Consider the following 19,689-nt stretch of genomic DNA (forward strand, 5'->3'; position numbering starts at 1 on the left):
AAAGAGTTAACTTGAAAAGAAGTATGCAGGGCTCTACATTTCGAGTAAAAATAATAAAAAAAAAACGCTTATCTTTTTGGCGACTGTTTTTTTTACTGACAAATCTAATAGTGAATGAAAATGCTTTTTCAACTTATATTTTCTTAAAACGAGCAAAGTCAAATTATTTAAACAGTAAAAGGTTTAATAGAACAATATACTTTTTTTCTTTTTTTAAAAGAAGGTTTTTGAAAGAAATATCTCTAAAATTAAATTGATCACGTTGTATTATTTCGCAAAATTTGGACAGTAGTCGGCTTCTTTTGAAGTTTAAAAAAAAACGACCCCATACCTATCTCTTCCAAACCTAAAGTTATTAAATAACCCCTTCGTTAATTTAAGGGTAATTAATTCAATTCAGTCAAGTTGTTTTTTTTTTTAAATTTAATTGAAATAAAATCCATTTTTTAAATTTTTTTCTCCAGAAAGATAAAACCCTGAATTTGATTATATTAAAAGCAGAATAATATAATCTTTTTTCTAGAATTTTAAATTGAAAATTAAAAAAAGTGTTTGACGCAGTTTTTTGCTGAACGAAAAAGAAATTAATATATATTTTTTAAAAGGTGTTGTAATCAATTAATTTTTATGTCTAAATAATATTTACGATTAATTAAATAATTTCATTTTAAAAAGTATTTATAAATAGAATTTTACTTAAGACTTATAGTTTAGCAATATTGAACCGCATCAACCATGTGTGAATGTGACACAGTCAACCAAAAAAAAAAAAAAAAATTCAAAAGAAATGCATATTTGCATTTCATTATGTAAACTTTTATACATTGGTTTCAAAAATTAAATTCTATAAGTTTTTTTTTTTTTTTTGTTAACTACTGGTTGGTACAATTTACCGCTCCATCCCTTTATATTTTTTTATATTTTTTCTGTTTGTCTTTTTTAGCGGATTATTTTCAATTATCCAAATAAGTGACTAGCTAAAAATTTAATAGTAATTTATTTGTTTACAGATAAACTGAATTTTCTAATATGGTCTCAAAGTCCAAAAAAAGTCTTGCATGGAAACTTTTTGAAGTTGATGAAGATCATGAGTTGAAAGCCATTTGCAAAGTCTGTCAAATTAAAATATCGCGAGGAACAAAACCATCTAACATGACCACAACCAACATGTTAAAACATTAAACTATGAAGCATCCAAATGAATTGGAGGAGCAAAATAAAAAAGAAAAGGAACAAAAAATTACCAACTAGTCACTCAAAGCAGTTTTATTAGTGAGGGTCGAAATCGCAGTGTCTTTTTTTTTGCCTAAGTCACCAATTTTTTTAACCTTCCTTAACTTCAAAGAGTAAATACAATATATACAACTAAAAAAATAATTTTTAAAAATGCTGATTCTATTCATGAAAAATTCTTTTAACTAGAAATTAAAACTTAGGTAAAGATAGCTGACTGACAGCAACAGGAGCACTGGTTAACTACTGAACCACATGGAAAGGTGTAGGGGAGGAAAAAAGAAAATTAAAGGATGATAATAAATTATGATAACCGTCTTTGAAAGGCACTAAACTCCTAAAATTTACTTCTTTAAAATTTTAGGCGGCATTCCCCGGCGATTTTAAAGCACTCTCTCTCCAAAAAAAAAAAAAAAAAGATTTAATTTTTAAGTTTGGGAAAGATATATTTATTATAACCGAATTCCTGTATGAAGACTGGATCTACTTTATTGGACATTAATTTGTGAGATAAGTAATTTTTCAATGTTTAATGTTTTTAAAGTTTCAATTATCAATTAAATTTTTTTTAATTGCGTTTTTGTTTTTCAATTTATTTATAAAAAAAAAAAAAACAGGGTTTAAAATGTATTTTTCAAGGTAACAAGCTTCGAAATAAGTCTAATTAAAAAAAATCACTTAATTTTTAATTTCGACAATCCTGAGAATTTAATTATTAAAAAAATATTGAAATGTGACATTTTTTTTATTTGATATTTCTATTAGTCCAATTAATTTTCTTTCAATAATTCATTTCACTCAACAAACTTCACCATTTTTTGTTTTGTTTTATCTTTTTATGTAATTTTGGTAACTATTTTTGCTCAATTTTATCTAGTATTTCATTTGTTTTTTATAGTGGTATCATTTTTATATGTGTTCCTTTGATATACCCTATTTCAAAATTAGTTTGGCTAAACTTATTCTTCACGTTAGAAACAACGTGTAAAAGTAATGAAAAAGTAAGAAAAAACAATAGGTGTTAACTACTCTTTGTGATTATGGAGGTCTGAAGAACTGCCGTCACAAATACAACTATCAATAGCCAAACAAAAGATCGTTTTGGAAATTCCTTTGTAACTTTTCGCTATACCTACCTTTTGGTATAAAACACAAAAACTTTCGATTAATGGTATTTCTCAAATATGGTCGTTAACTTTGGAAGGGTTATTTTGTATCTACAGCGCCATGTCACGTGGTATATTGTTTTTTTCATTACGCACGTTCATTTATAAATTATTAAATTAAATATTTATCTTTTTTTATATTTAATTAGTATATATTTTCTTTCTCTTCCACTATATTTTTTTTATTTAATTCATTAAATCTGTAAATTATGAGGACCAAAATAATGAATCGTGTTAATTTATTCTCTAATTTTCTTGTTTTTGTTCTGTTATATAAATTCTATTTTATTTGTTTTTGCTCTGAAGGATAAATTCTATTTTCTTTGGGTTTTTTTCTGTATTCCAATTAAGTAAAATAAATTTTCTCTAAAATAAATTTTGCTAATTTTTCCGTTTAGTTTACTATATTATAATTTTATTTAAACCAAAACACGACGGTGTAGACATAAAATATCTCTTCCAAAGTTAGGGAACATATTTGGGAACTACCGACCATAAGTATAAAACTACCTGGTATATTTCAAAACAATAATTCCCTAGGAATCGGAATCGTACTTGGTATCGGAATTGTTAATCAATATTTTCCTGGAATCGGAATCGGAATCGTATAAAAATTAGGAATCGTCCCAACACTAATTATTACTCTATCTTTTAATGTCCACGCTGAGGAATTGCACAGTAAATTGCGACCACATATGAACCACAAATTATATATTCCTTATCAGTTATACCCTTGTCCCTCGTTTTGAGCTACTATTACATATATCTATATATCTATAAAAGTGAACGTGTCTGTGTGTGTGTCTGTCTGTCTTTGTGTCTCTGTACATTTCCCTACGCAATAGCTGTCAATTTTTAGTTTACAGACTCGAAATTTGATATACAATGTACTGAGATTTGGGAAAATCGATGTGATCGGTTTTCGGCCAGAAATTTGGCTGTTAAGGGGTCAAAGTTCAACGATTTGACCTTTGAGAACTCTACCAAGCTCCGCGGACAATTTTGGGTCTAAACACTGGATATTTTAGATATAGGTTCCTTGGACATGGATCTAACTTAATAACTTGATTTAAACCAAAAAAAAAATAAATTTTAAGGGGTCAAAGTTTTAAAAAATTGACCTTTTTTTTTTTTGCTCAGCATACACCTCCAAACACCTGGGCAACGCCGGGCTGAAATGCTAGTATATATATATATATATTTATTTTTCTGGTTTACGTACTGAATATTTTATTGAGATAACTAATGAAATACAAGAGATAAGTAATTTAAATACGTAAAAAATTAATTAAACATTTACAACCTTCAACCATTGAAAGCACACATTATATATATATATATGAGAGAGAGAGAGAGAGAGAGAGAGAGAGAGAGAGAGAGAGAGAGAGAGAGAGACCCTGGACTGGATTCTTGGCAGCATTCGAACATTCTCAGCTCCGACCCATTCAGCCCGGTTCTCCAGAACTCAACTGCCAACATCTTGACTGCCGGTCTTACATTCCTTCATTCCAGTGTCTAGCCTCATTGATATGCAAATTAAGACACGACCGAACCTGATCATTTGTTGCTGGGTTTATTTGCTTCCCCACTGAGCAAATTAGGCACAAGGCCGTTTTTTAATGTGGAGATAGGGGGAGGGAGGAGGGAAAGGGGGAACTAGCTCCCGAGAGGTGGGAAATGGGAGCTGGATTAGTAACTGTTGGTATGAAGGGTTGCCCCTACATTGACCAAGGTCAGATATGTGGGGTTACCCCCACATATGGTCTTTGCTAGTCATAGCTTGCAGCATCTGTCGGAACAGATACTACACTTTGATCTTGTTGTATTTATTTGCTCCCCCACCGAGCAAATTAGGCACAAGGCCGATTTTTAATGTGAGGAGTGAAGGGAGGGGGAAGGGAAAAAGGGGACCAGCTCCCGATAGGTGGGAAATGGGAGCTGGTTAAAGGTCAGGCATGTGGGGTTGCCCCCACATCTTGTCTTTGCTAGTCATAGCTTGCAGTATCTGCCGGAACAGATGATATTTATTTGCTCCCCCACCGAGCAAATTAGGCACAAGGCCGATTTTTAATGTGAGGAGTGAAGGGAGGGGGAAGGGGAAAAGGGGACCAGCTCCCGAGAGGTGGGAAATGGGAGCTGGTTAAAGGTCAGGCATGTGGGGCCGCCCCCACATCTGGTCTTTGCTAGTCATAGCTTGCAGTATCTGCCGGAACAGATGGTGTTTATTTGCTCCCCACTGAGCAAATTAGGCACAAGGCCGTTTTTAATGTGAGGTAAAAACCAGCTCCCCTAAAAGTAGGCAAAAAGGGGGCACTCTGGTTACCAAAAATAATAATTGTCCCAGTATAGAGGGTTTCCCCTCCATTGACCGGTACAAATTATCTTAAGTGCAGTATCTGCCGGAACAGATGGTATTTATTTGCTCCCCCACCGAGCAAATTAGGCACAAGGCCGATTTTTAATGTGAGGAGTGAAGGGAGGGGGAAGGGAAAAAGGGGACCAGCTCCCGAGAGGTGGGAAATGGGAGCTGGTTAATGGTCAGGCATGTGGGGTTGCCCCCACATCTGGTCTTTGCTAGTCATAGCTTGCAGCATCTGCCGGAACAGATACTACACTTTGATCTTGTCCCCCTGCCACAGAGGGCGGGGGAACTGCTGACCTGATCATTTGTTGCCTTTTCGTGTCCTATCGGTCGGGTTTCGAGTTCTGAGCGTCGCACATGCCACCCTTGGCAGGCTGTCGCCGTGACTGGAGTCACACTACAATTTTCCCTACAAATATATATATATATTTTTTTTTTTTGTTAAAGTCCGAATTTTCGCCAATAATCTGGCTTTATCAAGATGTCAGTCCGATTTTTTTTTCTTCTTTATAATGATGTAATAAGAGGTCGAAGTCTCCTGAAAAGAAAATACGTCTTGTCTCAGTAATTTAAATCCGTGTGTGTGTGGTCGCTTGGTTTAAGCTCATTAAAAAAAAAAAATTGTTTTCTAAAATGTGACTTTACATTGCTTAAATAATAGTTAAAAAATATGTGGTGCGATTTCGACATATTTTCTAACAGCTATGATCACAGTACAAACGCACCACATTTCAAATATTGTACGTGTTTTATTTCATCAAATCATCCCGAAGAACGTTTTTGAATTTTTGAGATGAGGATTGGTTATTCCTATTATTTGGATTCATCCGACTACTGTTCTCATCTTGAGTGCGATTTTCACAACGTTTCGGTCGATGTAACCTCCGACCTTTTTCCTAACAAGCCTTTTTACAATCATAGATGCTTACACTGCATGAGCTTCACTCACCCCCTTTATCCATTAACAATTAAATAGCAATGTCCCTAAATCACTTTGAGATATAACCTCCAGCAGAGATATAACCTCCACAAACTAACCCAGTAACACTAACTAACCACACGGGGTCGCAGAAATACCTGGATTAGAACTTAGGCACGGAGCAACCCTCTCAGTGCTGACGGACCCAGTAGATCTTCCCAGATCATCCGTCTAGGAGAAAGAAAACTCTGAAACTAAACCAAAGGGGAGGGCGGCCTCTTCAGTCTTGGATGACAACCTTCCTAGAGCTGGTGACTCAAACAAATTTACAGGTTTGCAAACCTAAACTGTTTAAGGCGAAGATAGGCTCTGCCTATCGCCCGGCTTCCATACTCCTTCTTTGCCTATTAGTGAAGCGCAGAAACACTATCTCAGTGATTCGACAGAAACACCCAGCGGTAGATCTTGTTTCTTGGCTAGGGCAACGAATGCCGTTTTCCCAATTCCCGGCACACCCCACCCCTAAAACTGGACATTTGGGAGTGCTTGAGTACAATATATGCCTGAGCAATTAGATTGGGTTGACCTTCTTCTAATCGGTTGGGGGTACCAGTTTGACAGTTCCTGGCTGCTGTTCCCAACTGGTAGTACAGAGGCCCTAACTCTTTGGTAGCGCTTAGAGCAGCTGCTCCATCAACAGTTGAATAATATTGGGTTGTTTGTAGTGCCATGACGCGCATGGAAAGAGACCCTGAACTCATCCCCGGTGGGCTTTCCTGAGGCCACAATCCTAATTGGAAAAAGGTCAGCTGATGGTCTATTTGTGATGCATGTCTGATGCTCTGCATAACCTCTTGTTTAGCTTCCCCTTACCTAAACCGAAACTCTTTAAAAAATATGATGACAGTACAATCTAAAAATAAGCTTAAACCAGGCTTAGGGACAAACAAATTCAACATGCCTCCTCCCTTGAGGCTTGCATTCACAAATATCCGTGGGCTTAGAACTAATTTAGCTGATGTTGAAGCATTTCTCTTAACAAATACCCCGGATATCTTAGCACTAAGTGAGACTAACCTACACTCCTCCATCCCCTCTAGCCACTTTAACATGCCTGGCTATCTCCCACTCTGCCGTAAGGACTCTGACAGACACATGCACGGACTTGGAGTTTACATTCGTAATACCCTCCCCCTGACTAGAGAAACAAACCTAGAAACGGATGATCAAGCCTTTATGTGCTTTAGACTAAACATGCAACACAATATTAGCTACTATTATTTTCTCTACCGCTCCCTCTCGACTTAGGACTGCACAATAATAAAGTCTCTGACAGCACAGACACAGCACTGTCCCTTGACACTAGCACACAAATACATGTATTTGGTGACTTTAATGTCCACCACAAAAACTGGCTTGGATTCTCTACTTACACAGATGCAGTGGGCAGCACAACTCATAGCTTCACTATATCTCACTCTCTATCACAAATGGTTACGTTTCCAACCCGTTTCCCTGACCAGGAAGAACAACACGCATCACTTCTAGATCTGTTTTTGACCACAGTTCCCGATGACTGCATAACGAAGGCCCACAGCCCATTCGGGAACGCTGATCATGCAGTGATAATGGTTGAAATCGCCCTAAACTCTAGAGCCAAAACTGAAGAGCCAGTGCTCAAAACAACGAGATATTATAAAAAGGCTGACTGGAAAGCCATCAGGGAACTAATCAGAGATGCCCCATGGAGAAATATTTTTTCTCTCCCTGCTGAACAGTGTGCAAACGAGACCACTGACTGGTTCAAAACTGAAATCGAAGCGCATGTTCCCATGTGGAAATTTTATAGTAAGCACCACTCTCCCCAATGGTTTACGTCAACTTGTGCAACTGCCATTGCTCAAAAGAAGACCACTCGAGGATAAGTATTAATGAATGTAAGAGGTAGTTTAGCAATCATTAATGATGTAAATTAATGATTTAACGGGACGGTTCAAAAAGACCTTGTTTACATTGGACTTGAAGGCTACCATATTGTAGTCTACCGGAAAGTACGCAAGCAGAACCGTGGTCGACAGGTGGGCAGGTCTAGGAAAAAAGCTTTGTTCACATGATCTGCGTTTAGATATGCGGCATTAAACGTTTTATTGCGCTTAGATATGCGGCATTAAACGTTTTATTGCGCTTAGATATGCGGCATTAAACGTTTTATTGCGCTTAGATATGCGGCATAAAACGTTTTATTGCACTTAGATATGCGGCATAAAACGTTTTATTGGGTTTAGATATGCGGCATAAAACGTTTTATTGCGTTATGCGGCATAAAACGTTTTATTGCGTTTAGATATGCGGCATAAAACGTTTTATTGCGTTATGCGGCATAAAACGTTTTATTGTGTTTAGATATGCGGCATAAAACGTTTTATTGCGTTATGCGGCATAAAACGTTTTATTGCATTATGCGGCATAAAACGTTTTATTGCGTTATGCGGCATAAAACGTTTTATTGCGTTTAGATATACAACATAAAACGTTTTATTGCGTTTAGATATACGACATAAAACGTTACACAAATCCTAAGAAATTGAAAATCCCATGATTTGACAATCCTCAAAGAAGTGGCACCAGTCTCTGTTAGTATCACACAAAATGGTCATGAAGGGTCAAGGAGAATGGAAAGACTAAGAAATTGTAAAATATCTAGACTTACCTAAGTGATGAACTTCGAGTGAAACCAATTTCTATGAAGCTTGCCATCAAAATGTTTTCATGCAACTAACAAGCTCTACTTGTGTATTGAGCACCACTTAAATGAATATTGCAACGGAATATTTCATGTTTGGTTGATATTGTTTATTTTTTATCGTTAGTTCTTTATCAAAACATCCGAATGAAAAGCAAGAAAAAAACAAGGAATAAAATTGTTGAGATCTTAAAGACATTTTATTTCATTGTGTAAAAATATGAACAATAAAAAAAATAGAAATACTGATTAAAAAAAAATATACTGAATGAAAAAAATATTAAATGAAAAAAAACATGAAAAAAATATTGAATGAAAAATTTAAAAAATACTGAATGACAAAAAAATACCAAATGAAAAAAAAAAATACCGAATGAAAAAAAAAATACCGAATGAAAAAAAAAATACAGAATGAAAAAAAAAATACAGAATGAAAAAAAAATACAGAATGAAAAAAAAATACAGAATGAAAAAAAAAATACCGAATGAAAAAAAAATACTGAATGAAAAAAAAATACAGAATGAAAAAAAAATACTGAATGAAAAAAAAATACTGAATGAAAATATAAGCAAAAAAAGAAATAATAAAAAAGAAAAAAAATACTAAAAGAAAAAATAAAGAAATACTGAAAGAAAAAATAAGAAAAAAAAAAAACTACTGAATTAAAAAAAAAGGAAAAAATACTGTATGCAAAAAATAATAAGTAAAAAAATACTGAACAAAAAAAAAATAGCAATAAAAATGAAAACAATAAAATTGTAGATGAAAATATAAAATAAATAAAAATTTTAACATCACAATCGCAGCATTGTCCTTTTAGTATATTTGGCCAAGCCTTTCTTCAGCATGGAAAGTCATAATTCTGAAGACACTGAAAAAGTTCACCTTTAATGGTTTTCATTCTAAAGTCCTTCAGACTGTGGTGATGACGTCAGCAGATTCACCAGCCATTTTTTTAAAAGATATTAAATGCCATCAACCAAAGTCAAAGATCTTAACGTCGGAAAAATAAAGCTTCGAAATGTCCAGATAAAATAAGGGAAGGATTTATTATTGGATTTTCACAGAATTATTGGATCAGAAACTTAAAGGAATAGAAAGTTTATACGGAAATCACACAGTGCGCAGTTGTGAACAATCGATAGCTACCCTGGGTCAGTCATGTGGTTCAAATTACAAGATCAGCTACAAAATCTGGTATTTGTGCAGTTTAGGTTTGGAAGACATTTTTTTGGTTTTGTTTTCATTTTTGAAGAATTCCAAAGGGGAGACAATTCATATAGTTGTTGGTTCTTCTTCGTTATCATAGTGAAATTCGAAATTGAAATATTGAATTTCAAGTTAAACTAATGATGTCTACTGAAGTGCCATGTCACAGTAATGAACATATCCCCCCCCCCAAAAAAAAAATCACGAAGAATGATAATCCAGGTGATGTGAGTGGCAAGCAAGAGGAACGCTTCTATCAAGACCTCAGCGACATGGAATTCGCTTTCAAGGTCGTTAGGATGCCGCCATGTTTGCAGACTACTGTTGGTCTATCAAGCGTCTACGGATAAAACACAACAGTTTGAATCGTAAAAAAAAAAATAAATAAATAAGTGGACTTTTAAAAAGCGTGGGCTGTTCTGAGAGAGAGAGAGAGAGAGAGAGAGAGAGAGAGAGAGAGAAAGAGAGAGAGAGAGAGAGAGACACACACACACACACACACACACACACACACACACAGACAGACGACAGTCAGATAGACGGTCTTAATTTACTTCTTAAATTTCAAAATTATTTAAATAACTATTTATTTTATGTTAGTTTTAATTTTTTTATATTTTATTTTTGGAATTTTTTTTAGATGAAGCTTTATAATTCCATTTTGCGAACTTTTATCATAGTTTTTTTTCTTTTTTTTTTTACATGGAAGTCACCACTTATCAAGGCCCTGAAGCCACTCGAGGATTAGGGTTATTGAGTTTACAGTAATCAGAGACGAGATGGACCAACCAATCAACCCCCCCCACTTCTTTTTGAGTTGGCCTTGTGCCTAAATTTTTTGTTCATTTTCCCCAATTGTATTTTTTCTTGGGAGTAAAATATTTAATACCTCAAACTGTAGTATCAGAACAGATACTACACTTTGAGTTATATATTTTTAATTTACTCTGAGAATGTAGTTAGGAGATTCGAAGTTCCTATCCGTAACGGTTACCATCTGACGAAGGCCAGATGAATAGTTGGCCGAAACGTCGTGAAACAACAAGTAATAAAGATGAGAATAATAGTCCGCAATAAATAATCTGAAAAGTTTACAAACAAAACAGTAATAAACAAAAAATTGGGCACAAAGCCACTCAAAAATTGGGGAGGGGGGGTCTATGGTCATCCTTGTCACTCACTGTACCTTTGCAAGTTTATACTTGATCCTAGCTAAAGTTCTCATTCACCATGATGCCTCAAGCATACCGGAAGTTGTCCTACCTAAGATTCCCAAATCATATCTCATGTGTGTGTGTGTGTGTGCGCGCGAGTGTGTGTATGTGCGTGCGTTTTATTTTTTTTTTTTATTTTAATTTTTTACGCTTTGATCTTTGCCCAAAGACCAAGTTAAACAAAGACTGAAGCTTATTTGTACTCAATATGTTTGGACTGTGGAAAGGAGTGTGAATTTTATTAAGCACAAGCTGGTTTCCATGACAGCAATGTTTTGGATTGACAAGACGCAAGCAATGGCGGTCGGACGGTCCACAGATGTAGGACTTAAAATAAATAAATAAATAAATAAAGAATTAAAGTTTTGTAATGAATCAAAATGATCATTAGCAGTTATGGACTTGAAGAGCTTGAATTATCTCCCCTTAGAATTCTAAAAAAAAAAAAAGAAGTCCTTTAGACTTAATATGCATAAGTATACCAAATTTTGACTGACTTGTAACCTGGACAGGAAGTTGTCGGTAATCACCCTTGTCAACGGAACACACCAAAGCGAGAAGGTGAACATGTCGAGAACGGAAGAGATTTTCGAAGAACAGAAATAAACACTCATAAGATATGCCCGTTCAATCGGCACACTGAGCAATAGAAATGATATTTCAAACTTAAGCATGACAGACCAACCTAATTGCTATGACAGATCACAGCATATCGATTTTTTATACTTATAGATGAGCTCAAAACTCTTGGGTCAAACCAGTTGAAGTGATAGGCACATATTCAGGGTAGTTGGCAATCAGCGTACTTATCTTATGAGCTTTATAAACACAAGGTAGGTCAGTAAAGCTTCAGAAAACACAACGTGGGTCAGTAAAGCTTCAGAAAACACAACGTGGGTCAGTAAAGCTTCAGAAAACACAACGTGGGTCAGTAAAGCTTCACAAAACACAACGTGGGTCAGTAAAGCTTCAGAAAACACAACGTGGGTCAGTAAAGCTTCACAAAACAACGTGGGTCAGTAAAGCTTCAAAAATAATGTGGGTTTGTAAGGCTTCACAAAACAATGTGGGTCGGTAAGGCTTTACAAAACAACGTGGGTCAGTAAAACTTCAAAAACAATGTGGGTCAGTAAAGCTTCACAAAACAACATGGGTCAGTAAAGCTTAAAAAATAATGTGGGTTTGTAAAGCTTCACAAAACAATGTGGGTCGGTAAGGCTTTACAAAACACAATGTGAAACTTAAGAAAAAATACATGGGTCCGTAAAGTTTCACAAAACACAATGTGGGTCAGTAAAGCGTCACAAAAAAACATTGGTCAGTAAAGCTTCAGAAAAATTACATGGGTCGGTAAAGCTTCACAAAACACAACGTGGGTCAGTAAAGCTTCACAAAACACAACGTGGATCAGTAAAGCTTCACAAAACATAACGTGAGTCAGTAAAGCTTCACAAAACGTTGGTCAGTAAAGCTTCACAAAACATAACGTGGGTCAGTAAAGCTTCACAAAACGTTGGTCAGTAAAGCTTCACAAAACATAACGTGGGTCAGTAAAGCTTCACAAAACGTTGGTCAGTAAAGCTTCACAAAACATAACGTGGGTCAGTAAAGCTTCACAAAACGTTGGTCAGTAAAGCTTCACAAAACAACGTGGGTCAGTAAAGCTTCACAAAACACAACGTGGATCAGTAAAGCTTCACAAAACAACGTGGGTCAGTAAAGCTTCACAAAACAACGTGGGTCAGTAAAGCTTCACAAAACAACGTGGGTCAGTAAAGCTTCAGAAAACACAACGTGGATCAGTAAAGCTTCACAAAACAAAACATGGGTCAGTAAAGCTTCACAAAACAACGTGGCTCAGTAAAGCTTCACAAAACACAACGTGGGTCAGTAAAGCTTCACAAAACAAAACATGGGTCAGTAAAGCTTCACAAAACACAACGTGGATCAGTAAAGCTTCACAAAACAAAACGTGGGTCAGTAAAGCTTCACAAAACACAACGTGGATCAGTAAAGCTTCACAAAACAAAACGTGGCTCAGTAAAGCTTCACAAAACAACGTGGCTCAGTAAAACTTCACAAAACAACGTGGCTCAGTAAAGCTTCACAAAACAACGTGGCTCAGTAAAGCTTCACAAAACACAACGTGGGTCAGTAAGGCTTCACAAAACAACGTGGGTCAATAAAGCTTCACAAAACAAAACGTGGATCAGTAAAGCTTCACAAAACACAACGTGGGTCAGTAAGGCTTCACAAAACACAACGTGGATCAGTAAAGCTTCACAAAACAAAACGTGGGTCAGTAAAGCTTCACAAAACAACGTGGGTCAGTAAAGCTTCACAAAACAACGTGGGTCAGTAAAGCTTCACAAAACAACGTGGCTCAGTAAAGCTTCACAAAACAACGTGGCTCAGTAAAGCTTCACAAAACAACGTGGGTCAGTAAAGCTTCACAAAACAACGTGGCTCAGTAAAGCTTCACAAAACAACGTGGGTCAGTAAGGCTTCACAAAACACAACGTGGGTCAGTAAGGCTTCACAAAACAATGTGGGTCAGTAAAGCTTCACAAAACAACGTGGGTCAGTAAAGCTTCACAAAACAAAACGTGGGTCAGTAAAGCTTCAGAAAACACAACGTGGGTCAGTAAAGCTTCACAAAACAACGTGGGTCAGTAAAGCTTCACAAAACAAAACGTGGATCAGTAAAGCTTCACAAAACAACGTGGATCAGTAAAGCTTCACAAAACAACGTGGATCAGTAAAGCTTCAGAAAACACAACGTGGGTCAGTAAAGCTTCACAAAACAACGTGGCTCAGTAAAGCTTCACAAAACACAACGTGGGTCAGTAAGGCTTCACAAAACATAACATGGGTCAGTAAAGCTTCACAAAACAACGTGGGTCAGTAAACCTTCACAAAACACAATGTGGGTCAATAAAGCTTCATAAAACACAGCATATATAAGTAAAGTTTTAAGTGATATCAATGGAATTACAAACTTTAAACTAGTGCTGGATAACATAACAATTGAAACCATAGGTTGAGACAGAAAAACTTGGAATGTAGTTTCTCGTAGCATATGGTTAAACTTTAACGAATATGCAACAATGATGATAGCCTGCATTTTTCATCTATTGCATATGGGTGGGATGGACCGTGTTATTACACTTATTTGGTTACGATAATCTCGACGGGTTTCCAAGTTGATGCAGTCGACATAACCCTGTCGAAAATGTTGATTAGCTTTTAATTTTTGGATGAGAATCACGTTACACTTTGCATTCGGTCGTTTTGAGCCGGCCATATCTCCATCGCTAGTTGTCTGATGAACCGCTGTTAATGTCCGTGTCGTGTCGATGAGACGAACCTTCTGCTGTCGCCCCACCATGACCAGAAAGTTATCAAATGCCACCCGTCCGATGACCATGTTTGGCACAACCTTCCAAGGGAACGGTTTGTTAGTTATAAAATAGTCCTCTCCCCAGACCCTCGATAATGAACCCTTGCGGGAGAGGTGAGTCAAATTATGCTCGTTCTGCACGAACAGGTTCTTACGGAAGTTGACATTCAATCTGCGACCTGTTATAAGACAGGGTCGGTCTTTTATAAGCATGTCGTAGGAGAGCATCTTTTGGAGGTTTTCTTTTAAGGTTGCGTCGAAGAGGATGTCAGAATTGGCAAAACCATATAGAGAGCTCTCAAAATTTTTCTGGGCTTCTAAAAACATTGTTTTCAACACTGGGACCTTCCCACAAGCATAGTGGGTGATGGGTAGAACCTTCCACCCGAGTTTAAGTGCACGATCCCTTAACGCAGTCTCGTTTGTAAAGAGCACAGGTAGGATATCTGGTAGCCAGGTGGTCCAGAGACGGAGCGTGTTGTTGTGAACGGATAACTTGTCCTTTGTCGTTATCCATGATGTGAATAGAGTAAGAAGACGTTTCGGCCGTGGTTTGACAGTCGGCTTTGACTGCGATTTGTTCAAAGACCTGCCATCGGAGAGGAAGGTTTTGAAATTGGCGCTGGGCGCAACTAAGGGATTATGAATCCTGTTGGAATAGTGGATGCCGAGTAGGAGAGTGGTGAGACAGATGCAAACAAGGCCACAGCGTTGAATCGTCCGACATCTAGGGAGTGGCAGCATAGTCCACAACTGAAAAAAAATAAAAATAAAAAAAAAATTTCATTGATACAAAAATACAAAAAAAAAAAAAATAAATAAATAAATAAAAATGTCATTTATACAAAATTGCAAAAAATAAAAATAAATAAAAATATCATCAATACAAAATTGCGAAATAAAAAATGTCATTGATACAAAAATAAAAAAAATAAAAATGTCATTAATACAAAAATACAAAAAAATAAAAAATAAAAATGTCATTTATACAAAATTGCAAAAAATAAAAATAAATATCATTGATACAAAATTACAAAAATAAATAAAAATATCATCAATACAAAATTGCAAAATAAAAAATAAATAAAAAAATGTCACTGATAGAAAATTACAAAAAAAAAGAAAATAAATAAATATAAAAATGTCTTGATAGAAAATTACAAAAAAATAAAATCCCATTGATACAAAATTGCAAAAAATAAATAAAAATTTTTTTAAATTAAAAAAAAAAATGTCATTAATAGAAAATTACAAAAAAAAACAGGTTTAGATCTGATGACCTCAGAGGAAGATTTTTTTTAATGAAATTCGCTCAGGATAATGCATGAAGCCACTTGATGTAATGAGATAAAAATAAAGTCTTCCCCTTTGTCAGAAACATCACTCATGAAATGTGAGGACTAAAATACAAAAACGAAATAAAATAGTATTTTTTTTTTGTATTATTATTCATCGGACTACTGTTCTCATCTTGAGTGTGATTTTTCACAACGTTTCAATCGATATAACCTCCGACCTTCTTCAGGCGTATCTTGTCAAACTCGGGAATGTTTCTGTCGAACTCTGGAATTTGGACAGAATTTCGAGCGGAACCCTTTATTTACTTCACGGGAGGGTTAGCATGCTCGTTTCGTCAGCCATGACTGGATTAGTGAAACTAACTGAACCGAATGCAGTCCCTGGCACGTCCAGAAACCAATCAGCTTTGATCAATGCGATGAAACCCGTCATATCAGACAATTGCTATTCATTTGGACACTTTCCTCCAACATGTTGGGGAAACAAAACCAAAAAAAAAAAAAAAAAAAAAAACTGGCTTGCAGCCAAAGTTAAGTGTGGGATTTCATTCCTTTAGGGCATGATGTTTGACCTCATTAAATTTACGCACCTGTGTGAACTCATTCACTTTACTTTTTAATCGTTAAATTTCAACCATTCTCACTTCCTCTGCCTTCTTAGCATCGTGGTAAGATGTCAGGCTTTATTTATTTTTCGCCCTCACCTTAAGGCTTCAGGTCCAAGCCTACCAAAACTTTTTTTTTGTGTTCTTTTACACCTCCAAACACCCGGGCAACGCCGAGCACCCCCGTTAGTCATATATTGTTATGTTTGCAAATAACGTATAAGGCAATACAAATGAAGGCTCAGCAAAACAAAAGTAGATCAATAAGAAGGAAAAGTATATTTACAGTATATTTACATAATGGTTGTCAAGTAAGAGAGTCTTGGCTGGAGAACATATCTGCTCTCGACTCGGCCTTCGGTGGCTTCTGGTTAACACACACTCAGACTAACCGAGTCTTGCTATTTATGTGTAATATTATCCACATATGTAAATGAGTGGGTGCCACCACAACATATAAAAGTAAGATATACAAGAAAACGATATGGCTTTTGCACCAACATAATATATTAACAAATAATTTGTACCATATGCAGCAGAAGTAAATTCCTTACCGACCTGTACACTTTTAAGGTGCCGAAACTAGATGAGTATCAATATGACGATTGATGTATGTTAAGGGACAACCATTGGCTGTTGGAAAGTTCGTTCGTTCGGACACTGAATTGTAAATTCACAAAATTTGGTTTGGTGTGTAACTTCGCGCGAATTTGTAAAGCAAACTTTATTTCAACTTTCAGGTATATTTCCATTACTTTTGTGCATGTGCAAATTCATTCATAGCTACCACATGCACAAAAGTAATAGAAATATGCTGGCAAGAGGGAGAGGGGGCGGCTCAACAAGAACTTGTTTACATTAGAGTTGAAGACGACCATATTGTACTCATCTAGAAATCAGGTCAGTGGAACAGAGTCCCACAGGTGGACAGTTCCAAGAAAGAAACTTTGTTCAAGGAATCTGTGTTTAGATTTAGGCACAGATGGAGAATGGGGGAAATTGTTGATAGTGGTTGTAACTAGACGAGGGAGTTAGACTTTTGTATTGCGCTCACAACAGTAGCGCTCCAGAACTGTATGGTCTGCATGAAGTTTTGTCGGATTTTTTTCATTCTACTGAGGTGAAGAGGATGCACACTTGTAGAACTCGCTTCCGTTTACCCGCTTTCCGGCTGACTACAATATGGCCGTCTTCAAGTCCAATGTAAACAAGTTCTTGATGAGCCGTTCCCCTTAAGTAATCCAATTTACCAAATTTACACTTCTAATGATTACTAGGATATTGTCCTTATGACCACTATACATCCTTTCACCCCTATCCTCGAGTGGCCTCTGGGCCTTGATAAGTGGTGATTCGTTTGTAAAAAAAAAAAAAAAAAAACTTAGGCAACTCGAAGTATTAAAAAATGGACAAAAGCAAAAAATAGGAAATTTCTGAATAAATGAATGGTTGAAAAGTGAAATACTAATTTTTTTTTGTTCTTTTTGCCAAAGGACTAATGTTTGTATGGATATGAAGTATGGCTCTCCAGTAACTCCTGATCTGTCCTAGTTGTTTATTGGAGTAAGGAAATCCTTGAATATAACGAAATCACAATAAATGTAGGTCAACCGAAATACCACAAGCATTCTTTAACGTTAATTTATTATTTATAGAATTCATGCGAGCTGGCACAAATATTTTCATCCCACCTAATGAGGTGAAGAGGACGCACACCTGTGGAACTCTCTTCCGTTTACCTGCTTTCCAGCTGACTACAATATGGCCGTCTTCAAGTCCAATGTAAACAAGTTCTTGATGAGCCGTTCCCCTTAAGTAATCCAATTTTACCAAATTTACACTTCTAACGATTACTATGATATTGTCCTTTTGACCACTACACTTTTCAACCCTTATCCTCGAGTGGCCTCTGGGCCTTGATAAGTTGTGATTCCCCTGTGGAAAGGATGTAGGATTACTTGGGCAACTCGAGGTATTAAAAAAAAAAAACAAAAAAAAACAAAAACAAACAAAGGCAAAAAATAGGAAATTTCTGAATAAATTCTTAGTAAATGAAGAGTTGAAAGGCGAAATACTAATGCTCTTTTGTTTTTTTTTTTGTCAAAGAACTGAAATTTACATTGATATGAAGTATGGTTCTCCATTAACACTTGATCTCCGATCGTCCGAGCGCCAATCTCTGCCCCCCCCCCTCGCCAATCTGTCACGAAAAACACCCGTCTAGCTGAATCCACTGTCAGTAATTTTCCCCACTCTTTATCTGTGCCTAAATCAAAACGTAGATTCCATGAACAAAGCTTCTTTCTTAGAAGTGCATGCCTGTGGAACTCTCTTCCGTTTGCCTGTTTCCCACCTGACTACAACTTGGATGTCTTCAAGTCCAACATAAACAAATTCCTGATGAATCGGCCTCTTAAGTAAGACACTTTATCAAATCTCCTATAATAACGATTACTACGATACTATCCCATTGATTACTGTATACGCAATAACCTTTAGCCCCGAGTGGCTTCCGGGCCTTGATAAGTGGTGACCTCCATGTAAAGAAAAAAAAAAAAAAAAATCTGTCCTAGTTGTTTATTGGAGTAAGGAAACCCTTGAATATAACAAAATCACAATAAATGTAGGTCAACCGAAATACCACAAGCATTTTTCAATGTTAATGTATTATTCATACAGTTCATGCGAGATGGCACAAATTTACGAATTTCCAAAAGAATTGGTCGCTGAATGAGATTTTTAACAATAGCCAACAAAACAACAAAAAAAAAAAGTGTGTGTGTGAAAAAATAATATATGCAACAAGTGAAGCGTGCATGGTCCCCGTGAGTGCACAGTGAACGAGGCATAGAAAAAAATGACTAAGTTCAGTGTTTACCCCCTCCCCTCCAACCACTTAGCCCCAAAGACCCCAGGGGATGTTAAATCCTGGTGAAAATGAACAAACGGTGCAGTTTTAGGCCTTAGCATATGTAAATTTGAATTCTGCACCATGTAAAGAAAGAAGGTTCATCACCCCTCCCCCATTTAGCCCCAAAAGTCCACAAGGCCTTAACATATTTAAATTTGAGTTCAGCACCATGCAAAACTGCTAATAAATAGACATACACAGAAAATTTTGGACAAATATTGTAAAATAGTCCCAAAAATGAAGTGTTTTTATTAGCCCTAAAAGAGCCCCTGGGACACACCCAAGAGATATCTTGAAGTATAGACAAACAAAATTATATAGAAATCAGTTAGTTACAACTTTTCAGAAAGTTTTATAAAAATCCAAGGCATCAGTTTTTTTAATAAGCACAAAAGTGTCAACTTTAGCCATTTCAACCCAAAAGCGAGGCAACCGGAGTTTTCCTGGAAAATCCATTCTGTTACTTTTTTACTCATATCATGTTTAATGTTTGTGCAAAAATTTTTTAAATTCCAAGGCGTAGTTATTGAGAAAAGTGCGAACGGATGAATGGACAAGGGTGAATTTACAGGTCCACCCTCCTTTTGTCGGCGGACTAATAAATGTTTCCAAAGGAAAGATAAGTTAC

General features: G+C 36.1%; 1 protein-coding gene across 1 annotated transcript in view; it reads right to left on the reverse strand.

Annotated features, from left to right (window-relative positions):
- Window positions 1–12,864: 12,864 nt before the first annotated feature.
- Window positions 12,865–19,689, reverse strand: part of LOC145268694 (uncharacterized) — a 68,438-nt gene continuing 61,613 nt past the window's right edge. Inside the window, exon 2 of the mRNA XM_080124216.1 lies at window positions 12,865–15,000. Within this exon, the coding sequence (XP_079980342.1) occupies window positions 13,975–14,991 (1,017 nt within the window). The 5' untranslated portion in view covers window positions 14,992–15,000 and the 3' untranslated portion in view covers window positions 12,865–13,974. The remainder of the gene's footprint in view (window positions 15,001–19,689) is intronic.

Source organism: Euprymna scolopes, chromosome 44 (genome assembly GCF_053919585.1).
Source record: "Euprymna scolopes isolate OS-2025 chromosome 44, ASM5391958v1, whole genome shotgun sequence".
In the NCBI taxonomy this organism is placed as follows: Eukaryota; Metazoa; Mollusca; class Cephalopoda; order Sepiida; family Sepiolidae; genus Euprymna; species Euprymna scolopes.